Raw genomic sequence first — 10320 nt, 5'->3', positions numbered from 1 at the left:
TTTAGGAAAACATTTAAATTCATAAGCTTTCAAAATCACCTCTGCTAATTTTTCAAAGCATGCAGCAATCAGCTTGCAAAATAATAATAATAATATGTCGTTCTTATATAGCGCTTAATGCCTTAACAAAGCCTCTAAGCGCTTCACATTACCACCCCGGTCATTGGATCAAACACATATGGAACACCAAATTAAATTATTAAATTATTATTCCATAATATTGCGGCTAGTAATCAGCGCAGTTGTGTTGGAACCTACCAGGTACCTAATTGTACTCCTGGGTGGAGAGAGGCAACCGTAGATAAAGTGCATTGCCCAAAGACACAAGCGATTTGCACAGCGAGAGTTTCGAACCCCCGACCTCGAGGTTGGGAGTCCAAGCCACAACCAATGCGCCAACCGCTTCTACAATAAGGTGATGCAAGGTGCTTTGAACATTTTCTGTGGGGGCACAACCTAGATACGCCACTGGTATTTCCTAGATTTACCACTAGAGATACTACTAGTTGGTCTATGGTAAGGGCCCCTGTCCTGATTGACCATCAAGCCAGTCTCCCCCAACAATCACTGTAAATAAGAAAATAACTTAACAACAAAGCTTGTTAGCACAGTACCATGGCAGAAAACTTTAGCACTAAGAGCATAAAATCATTTTGTGGGGATGGGGAGAGTGAAAAAAGACCAATGTTGATTCTTCATTGCTTTATCCACATTTCAGATATTTTTATTACCAAAAATACAAACTTTGTTTTAGTCTGTAATGCTAAAATTAATATATTAAAATCCAGAAACCGAAAGGTCCACTGATTAATTTCAGATAAAGTATAATATATACTCCAAGTATTGAAATACACGCCATCGTTAACATCCATGTGTCTGTAATAATACAGTACACATCAAAATCTTCATGTTCTTTAAAATACCACTCGAGTAAGTCCTGCTAGATCTTGCAAACAAAATGTGTAATATATAACTGAGACAACCAACATTACACTATCCTGTTAGGTGCATCTGTCATGGGTGGATTTAGGGGGGGGGTCTTATACACATCTAGATGTGTATAAGAGCCCCCCCTTATACTGTATCATTGAATGGATACACAATTCCATTGAAAGGTTGATCCATATCGCACAATGCATAGCTACAAAGATAGATGCACCAGCATGGAAACCTTTGTGCAATCAATCACTCTCTATCGAGGTCAGCAGGTATGACCACAGTACACTGATATGTGTGCATATCTCCATTGACGACACCCCTTTAGTAGACTTTACTCTTTTAATAAAGTACAGTTTTTGTGTAGACAACATTTGACACTCTTGACATGCAAGTTTTGCTTCCTTATTGTTTTCAAGTACAGTACCTGGTTTAATCATATTGTGTAATTTAAAAGATATACTGTATGAATTTGTATAATCCTGTTGTCTCTAATTGACATGAAACAGTGGCGTAACAGGCGCGGGGGGGGGGGCAAACTTCCCCCTGACAGTTTTTACCAGGCTGAACTAGCCGTCGTATCGGGCTGTGTAATAAGAGAAAAGAAAGAGGGGAGAGGGAGGGAAAGAGAAAGAAGAGGAAGAGAAAAGGAAAGGAAAAAGGAAAAGAAAAAGAGGAGAGAAAAATAAAGACAAGAATAAAAAGGAAGATATTATAATGACCAGACTCACAACAGACTCTACACTTAACTCCTTTGATCGCGTAGGCTAACCACCGGGGAACAAGGGGAAAATATCTATCTTTGGAAAATCTTTCCCACCCCTTTATAAATGCCCTTTTTATCCCCTGAAATTGCCTAAGAATCTCAAATTTGTTGTTTGACGACTTTTTTAAAGGTTTTTGGATATTAGTTTTCCTTTTTGCTGATTTTGTGATTTTTATGTTCAATGTTGATGAGAAACTTCATCATGTTTTCTAGAAGTGAAATTTCTCTTTTGAAATGGTATACATTTATGTTGTCAAAGATTATGTTGTGAGTAGATGAATTATTACTAATTTAATGACACATGTCATAGTTGCATTTTGCAGGTACCCTTTTAAAAGACATACACCTATTATTTTTTTTATTTATTTGTTACTGAAAACTACCATGCTAGATAGTCAAAATCGACTCAATACAACCTCATATTCCTCAAATGTGCTGGGCTTCAAAGGGGGCTTCGCCTCCTTGCACCCCCACCAGGACCCCGCCGGGGCCCTGGGTGGCTCCCCCTGGCCCCCAACCTAAGGCTGCTCACTTAACTCGCAGATCACTTTAGGTTCACATAACACAGTCCTTTAAAGCTGCAGCAAGACCATTAGTACAGCATGCTTTAATTTGCTAGTAGGGCTAAAATGCCCCACTCTGTCTTCTCTTAGTTTCAAAGTGATAGTCATCTTTGTAAATTTGTATCTAACATTAAATTTGTATCTAACATTAAATTTGGTGAGGTTCTATGATAAAATTTACTGAATGTTTATTGATTACTACCCCGAAAAAACACATGCTGCTTTCTGTTGAGAACCACTTAAGCTGGGCACTCAATGCATCATACGACTGTCGCACAACAAATCCGCCTCTGCTTCCGGCAAGCGGTAGATGACGTAACGCTGTCTGCTGTCAGTGGCAGTCTGAACGGATCCTCATTTAAAAAGCGGTCCGTTGCCATCGCGCACAGTGAGTACTCAGATTAAGCGTGGTGTGTCTCAAGCACCATGCTGTGCAGTCATCTCAAGTACCGACTTAAAAACCTTAAAGGTAGACTCTATCGGATCCATGTGAAAATTTGTCGTTCAGCTTTGCAGATTCCTTGAGAAGACGCTTTTTCTTGGCATCATCAAAACGATTGACTTGTAGATCCACTTCACGATCGAATGGCCGACGTTCTTGCGGTTCATTGTCGTCTTCTTGCTGTGATGAATAAAAGATTTCTGTTAATTTTAATAATCTGCATTTTGTACAATTACTTGTGGTTTTGTACAATTACTGGTGGCCACATTCTGCCTCTGGAGAACTAATAAATAGCAAATTAACAATAACAACGTTGCACAGTTTCACTAACCCACCAATTGATCCTAAAAAATCTAATTTTAGGATGCTTTTAAATGAGCAACACACATTTTAATAAATTTCTTCTTTTTTTTCTAATTATTTTAGTAAAAAAATGTATGTTAAACTAACCATTTTTCGTTTAAGTTCTTTTTGGTGCATATCAACCAGCGACGTGCCTCTGGTGTTTTGGTTAAAAGTTGAAATCCTTTCTTCAATTTCCTGATCTCTTTTTGATTTTTCTTCCCTATCATTTTTCTTGTGTTTTGATGTTGAGTCTGCAGACATTGCTTTTTCTTGGAGGTCCTAAATTAAAAAAAAAATGCTTATAAAAATAAATACAACTTCAGATGACGACAGAAAAAATATGCTGAAGACGATAGTACAGTAGTATCAGCAGCAGCAAACATCAGTGCTATATCGTCTTGCTGTGTATTAACACAGACAACCACACCAGCTGGTAAGTGACTGGTAAAGTTCCTTGCTCAAGATAACAGCGATATGCACAGCAAGGGTTTGAAACCTCGACCTCAAAGTTTGAAAACAAAACCGTTCCCACTGTGCCAAACCACTTCAAAATTATCCAACACAATCACCAATTTCAATATATAACATCAGTTTCTGTATAATATACAGTATGTAAGAGCAACAATTTTGTTTGTAATCATATTTTGTGAAAAAAATTTACCAGTTAGAATAATTCTATAAGAGTCATAAAAGTTAGTGTCCAGACGTATAATAATATAAAATCATTCATTTGTCAACAGAATGGAAACGCAAGTGAAGTTTACATTTTTAGTTATTGTGGATTGTTTAGTAATATTAGTAGGGCAAGATGTTTGTTATACCTTGATTAGCAAACTTACTTTTTAATAAGGGCGAAAAAATTTGTTTTCTCATTTAGCAAAATGATTTTGTCAATGCCATCTAGGCGGAGGAGAAAATGAAAATAAAATGTTATTAATGAATTAAACAGTGTAGTAATGAGATTGATTTCAGGGCCCCAGGGTAGTGGAGGGAGTAATAAAAATAAATAAGGAATTTTATTTTTTTATGAAATTTCCACTTTTTTGTGGTTAAAAATGATTTTTTTTCTTTTTTTTTTAAGCCACTGATATTGTAGTCATTAGCAGGTTAGTATAAAACATATTGCTAAAATCAGGTAACAATAGTACACAATAATTTACAAAAACGTTAACCAGTAATTACTTTTATTCTCTTTTCTCGATCTGCAGGTGTTTCTGTCCATCCTGATCTGTCTTGCTTAGAAGGCGCTGCATTCTTTCGGAATGTTCGGGGCCCCAGACCAAAGTTTTTTCCATAGTCTGGTAGCTCCATCATCCATGTTTCTCTCTCAACCTTCTCTTCTGACTATAATTTAAAATGTAACAGTAGCAATGTTAAAATTGGTGGTAACCAAGTATTTTATCGCAGTTTCCTTAACATGTACTGTTCTGACACATGACAGCCAACCTTCGAAAGACGGAACTAATTGATTGACTGATCATTAGCAAAAAACTACAGTAGTTATTTCATGAATTGATAAACCTCCGTTCAGACTATCTATATTTTTTATTTTTTTTTTTGACAAACATGATGATGTGAGGTCATCATCACTATATTTGACAATCTGGATAGGGCTTAGTATGAATATTGCAATGAACCAAAGATGTACTGTCAATGTTTATACTGTCTGTGTTTACACCACATATATTTGAGTAACAAAGGTTGAAATACGCGTTTATTTGAGGAAGGCGGTTATTCGAAGGAGGAGTTTATTTGATGATTAATTGCTTACCTTATTACTGTATGTAACTTTCAATTGAAAATTAACAGTTGCGTATACATTAATAATAAATAATGACCACAGCGCTGGTATCCACCTATTAAACATTTTCCATGTGAAATATACAGGCGACTAGATTTTAAGTTACCGGTAATACCCAATTTAGTTGGAACTGTATTTAGTAAAGTCTGTACAGAAAACTTAATTATTTAAAATAATGTACTATTTTATGATGATTTTATTGTATAATTGCCAATTACATTGCTAATAAACTGACAAATATTTACAGTATTATTTTATTTTTTTTATTTTATTTTTTATTCAATATGCTCTTTAAAATATGAAACAGAAACATATAATTATGAACTGATCAAAACACAAGAGCATTTTGGGAATAACCCCCAAAATTGTGAAAAAGACAATTTTTACAGTGGTCCCATTTACAAGAACTGACTGAATACTGTATTGTATTAAACGTCTATATTTATCAGAATAAAGCAGTTTAAAAGAAAGTTTTAAAAACATTTTAAACTTACTTTTCCAGTCAACCTATTCTTCATGGCCTCTGCTCGAGCTTCAAATTCGCTGGCAACGCTACTGCTGCTAACTTCGTTGCCAGTTGCAGGCATAGGGCCAATCATATCATCATCAGTATCATCATCTTCTTCAATTGGTTCCCCCACTTCAACACTTTGCTTGAATCCAGGCGGAAGTGCAGGACCATAGCACATGTCACCCTGACTAGACGACACAAAACTACAGGGCTCCGTCTTTGCACAAGAACTACCAGGTGACAATGTCCTATTGGTTGTACAGGATGAGCTGATTTCATTAATGGGGTCAACAACACTCACTCCTAAGTCATTTCGATTCTGTGTAACATTACTAGTTGACTGTGGCAAGACTGGTCCAATATAACTTGTATTTTTTGCTTTGTTACTACGGAAATTAGGTGGTAAAGCTGGCCCTATTGTTGCCTCAGTGTCTGATGTAGAGCCATCTGAATCTGGAAGAAAAAAATTATCCATCAAATCTAAAGGAAGGCTAATTCTCAAATCAGTCTTTAAGTTGAAACTTGGCATGAGGAAACATTATGGTTGTACAGTCTGAGTGCGCATTGAACCAGTACAGCAAGGAAAGAATTTTTTTTATACCTCGTTTGGTAAACCCGCCACCAATAATAATGATTTCGAATGAATAAAAATAAAATTTTATTTTTGGCCAATTAACACACATGCCACCACGAAAAAATGGAAATTTCAGAAAAAATGTTTTTTTTTTTTAATTTTATTACGCCCACCGCTTCCTTGAAGTAATACACATATTTCTTCCTAATCATATAAATTTAAATTATTTAACCATCCCATTACTACACTGTTTACATTCAACAATAAAATTTTATTTTTATTTTTCCTCCATCTGCATGTTTTTGGGAAAAAAAATTGCTAAATAAGAAAGCAAAATTTAATTTTCATTTTTTCCCCCTCCTTGGATGATGTTTAAAAAAATAAGAATAGAAAAAGTCTTGTCTAAGTTGATTCCATTAAATGACCCATCACGCGTCCGGTTTGTTTGATTTAATGATTTTTTAGCATGGATGTCTATCTTATTTAAACATGTTTTTGTTAGCACAGCAACAGGCATTTACACTCTTCAATGCAGCAGTTGTACGAAGTGACAGTGACACAATAAACCGTTGGATATTAACAATTTTTTTTACTTTGGTATGTTATTTGTGCATCTTTCTGGAACAGATTAACTATCATACTGCGAAAGTTTTTTAATTGAAAAAACCAACTCAAATTTTCGAGGAAAATCACTAGGGAAATACGGGCACAGAATCATACAATTACTTCATAATACATCGTTTATATATTAAGGTCATATTTTCAGCAAAATCTGCACTGAAATCGGCACTTATTTCTAGGTCAAAATTTGGAGCAGATTATATCAGAGTACGACCTAAGAGTACAACAATAGTTTACAAAGTATTCCTACAATACTGTAAATTTTTTTTTTTGCGGAGTAAATCTTTAAAATCTGTTCAAATTTGCACGGAAAATCGCTAGGCAAATAGGTGCGCGAAATCTTAATTGCTGCATAATTGAATTGGATATAAAGACTTGTTCAAAGCCTAATTTTCAGCAAAATGGAAATTGGTCCTTATTTTCTGAAATGCACAGATTTTTTTTTTTTTAATTATTTATTTAGGCACACAATACATGTGCCAAGGATTGTCAATAGCAAATATATCACTGCCCTACTTGTAGGTGACAATGCCTTACACAAGACAAACATACACGCACGATGCTTTACACAAACAAATCTCAATATGAGACTTAGGGAGTGGAGTTGTTTTGGTCGTGAGAAAAAATCCTGCAAATCCTAGCCAAACGTTGGCGTAGAAGATAGATAGGCCTAGGCCTATATTCCCACCCAGCACAGGCCTTACTACTACTGGTGTTCCTATAATTAGTATTATTAATATTGTGCTTCTCTGACAAGCTAGGCCTAGGCCCCTACCTAGGTACCCCCTAGGCCTAGTTTAGGCCTGCACTAAACTATACATAGCTAGCTAGTCTCGCGGCCCCACCTACCTAGGCCTAGTCTAGCTAGGCCTAGGGCCTAACACAACTGCCTACATATAGTACAGGGAAGACTTAGCCAGGCTGCTACTAGGCATCACCGAAAAGGCAGAGAGTGTATTAGTTAGCTTAATAGTGTTATGAATCTATCGTATGAACGACCCATCAACATATTCACTCTACCATTACAAGTACTAGGCCTGCTAAATGAAGGTGGTAGAATAGGTCCAATGTTATCCCCCGACATCTTGACAAGAGTTTAAAGTCGAGCGCGATTTGGCGATGATGTGGTAATTATTATATCTGTTTTATAGCTCTATGGGTTAATCGCAACTGTGCTATGCCGACAGAGGGCGTTAATCTTAGACTTATAAAAATAATTAGCAATCATACCCGCAGTCATATGGGAATAAATATACGAAGTGTCTGCTCAGGCCCGTAGCCAGGGGGGGTTTTTATGGTTCGGGCGAACCCCCTCGAATTTTTGAATGAGTCCCACTCGGACGGAATGTATGTTTTTGACTTACCTAGCATTAAATCAAAATTTAGCACTTAATTCATTATTTGGTCACCCATTTTTAAATTGTAGCCTGCGATACAAGCCTACATTCATTTCATAGAATATCTCAGCTTCAGAAGTTCGGAGATTTAAAGTGAACGCAACTCCAGCAAACCATGACTTTACGATGGCACTCATAAGAATGGCAAACATGGATAAAAACCCGGCTGCCGTCTCAACTTTCACTAGGCTTTGGCTGAATATTTGTAAGAAATGTACCAACCGTTAACGAAACCGGTCGCCGTCTACCTAGAGTAAATGGTGCCACCAAACGAAGCTAAAGTTTTGCGACTTAATCCACCAAATGCAGATCAAGTTTCGCGACTTAATCACCTGATTGTGGATTGTGTGGTTAGTAAATTCCTTAGCCATACTGTCCATAGCGCACACTAAACTATGTGCTGTTGGAGCATTTTGGGGAAATTGACTCTCCTTTTTTCCATCCCAAACAAAATATTAAAATCAACATGGTCCATCTCAGTCATCAACAGCAGACACACACTACAAAACGGAGTGCGTCAAAACGAGTGTTTGTTAATTTTTAGTGATAAAGAAACGTCCTAGAATAACTGACTTTTTTTCGTCCGCTGTTGCAAAGAAGAAAACGACAGATAGTCCTTCAAGGTGGGTTATTGATCAAAATCAATTAGCCTAGCCTAGATGTTGACTAGCTAGGTTCGCTCCTCGTTCATTTAGAGACAGAATTATACCCCGACGACAACAAACCAGTGTAGGCCTAAGTACAGCAGTAGGACGTACTACAGGTACTAGGCCTAGGCTTTTGTTGTAAAAGTTGAAGTGCATGTACAAAATTCGCCATATGCCTATATTTAAAAAAAAAAAAAAAACAACATTTTGTTAATTATTATTGGTTGGCCTGGGACCGGGGCAGGCAGGCCAGCTTTACCGTCGAAAGTCCTGGAATTCGACGTTGACGTCAATGCACATTTACAAAGGCCATTGATTAGAATGAAAATAAACACGCTGAATTTCGTTTTTTTTTTTATTTTATTTTATTTTTTTTATGAAAGATAGAATTTATCGAACATTTATCTATATAAAAACAAGATTAATATTGTAGAAATTTTATTTCTAAAGATGCATATAATTCATATTTCATTTGGCAGACAATAAATATTCAGGAAGATATAATAAAAACGATTATTAATTCTAAAATGTGCATCAAATCTCAGCTATTATTAATCGGTATGTAGCCTATTATGTTAAAGTCTTAAAATAATAACTTCGAATTAGGCTTAGTATATAACAAATAATTGTATTAAAGTTTAGGTTCTCATGATGTCAGATAACGTATTGAATATGATGCTATATTTTGGGCTCTGACTTAATTTAACGATGGCCCTGTCAGTAGTAAAGACAATATTTGTGCTTTTTTAGCCACGTAAAAATAGTACTATTATTTTCAGTGTACAAAATCAGAGTTAAGAAGAAGTAGTAGCAGAAGAAGGAGAGGAAGAGGAGGAAGAAGAAGAATCGTTTTTTTTTTTGTTTTTTGTTTTATAATAATAAATGTGTTGAGTATATTGATATTGATTATGCGATGAGGGTTTATTTTTTATATCTTTCGGTGTTATTTAAACATGCCAATTCTCAGAAAATATTTTCTAATTTTATTATATTACCACCTTTTTATTACATAGATCTTTTAAAAAACATAACTGCTTTTAAAACATTATATAGACCCATTAAACACAAAAACTGCTCTGGCTTCGGGGGCTTCGCCCCCGACCCCACCGTGGCCCTTAGGCAGGCCCCTAGACCCCACGCCCAGAGAACCCCCCCCCCTTGAAATGACCTGGCTACGGGCCTGTATGCTTACGCCGAGTCGTAAACATTAATCATAGGCTACGGTATGCTTACGCCGATCTATTTGAAGGGCACCGCTTGCTTCATGAGTTCGAAAACGTCCTATTGAGCATGTGCAAATATTTTTTTTTCTGTAGCGCGCACTTGGTGAAGTTTCAAGATGGCAGATGAGGACACTTTGCGTCTCGGTGGCACTTTCACAAGCTATGAAAAATTGTCAGAAGCTGTATCGAATTGGGAGAAAGAAAATCAAATAAATTTATATAAACGATCTTCACGTAGCATCGATTCTGCCAAAAAACGTGCACCTAAAAGAAACTTCAACCCCGAATTAAAATTCTATTCAATCGATTACGCCTGCTTAAACCGAATTATACTACAGTGTTTTTGTATATTAATAACAAAATTGAATTGAAACTGTGTCACGCTCTCTTGTAATTATTGTATGCGTACTTGTTCATAATAGTAAAATTAAGAATTTTATAGGGACACGGATCAAGAGATGTTGGAAAGGTCGGGGTGAGGGATCGAGATAAGA

The 10320-nt window shown here is 36.2% G+C and overlaps 1 protein-coding gene across 2 annotated transcripts; it reads right to left on the bottom strand.

Moving 5' to 3' along the window:
• Positions 1–1074: 1074 nt before the first annotated feature.
• Positions 1075–7715, bottom strand: LOC117124838 (GPALPP motifs-containing protein 1-like). Of its 2 annotated transcripts, none has more exons than XM_033271174.1 (5): positions 7580–7715; positions 5348–5817; positions 4235–4396; positions 3158–3331; positions 1075–2887 (listed from the first exon to the last, which is right to left on the bottom strand). In XM_033271174.1, exons 1-5 carry the CDS (start codon positions 7641–7643, stop codon positions 2729–2731), a joined length of 1029 nt encoding a protein of 342 aa, XP_033127065.1. In that variant the 5' UTR covers positions 7644–7715; the 3' UTR covers positions 1075–2728. The 2 variants fall into 2 exon arrangements, with proteins under 2 accessions (XP_033127065.1, XP_033127066.1); XM_033271175.1 differs by having other exon boundaries at positions 2729–2887; positions 7586–7695.
• Between the last annotated feature and the right edge of the window lie 2605 nt (positions 7716–10320).

This window comes from Anneissia japonica, unplaced genomic scaffold (assembly GCF_011630105.1).
Source record: "Anneissia japonica isolate Jap-2015-1 unplaced genomic scaffold, ASM1163010v1 scaffold652_len952628_cov199, whole genome shotgun sequence".
In the NCBI taxonomy this organism is placed as follows: Eukaryota; Metazoa; Echinodermata; class Crinoidea; order Comatulida; family Comatulidae; genus Anneissia; species Anneissia japonica.
This window is presented reverse-complemented; position numbering and strand designations above follow the sequence as displayed.

Bases quoted from the DNA above. Each gene is read 5' to 3' on its own strand.
- LOC117124838 (XM_033271174.1), bottom strand. From the start codon at position 7,643: ATGTCGGGGGATAACATTGGACCTATTCTACCACCTTCATTTAGCAGG. The intron at 5,818-7,579 runs GTAGAGTGAATA...TTTTTCTTCCAG, and splicing joins CAGGCCTAGTACTTGTAATG to ATTCAGATGGCTCTACATCA. The intron at 4,397-5,347 runs GTAAGTTTAAAA...TTTAAATTATAG, and splicing joins AGAATAGGTTGACTGGAAAA to TCAGAAGAGAAGGTTGAGAG.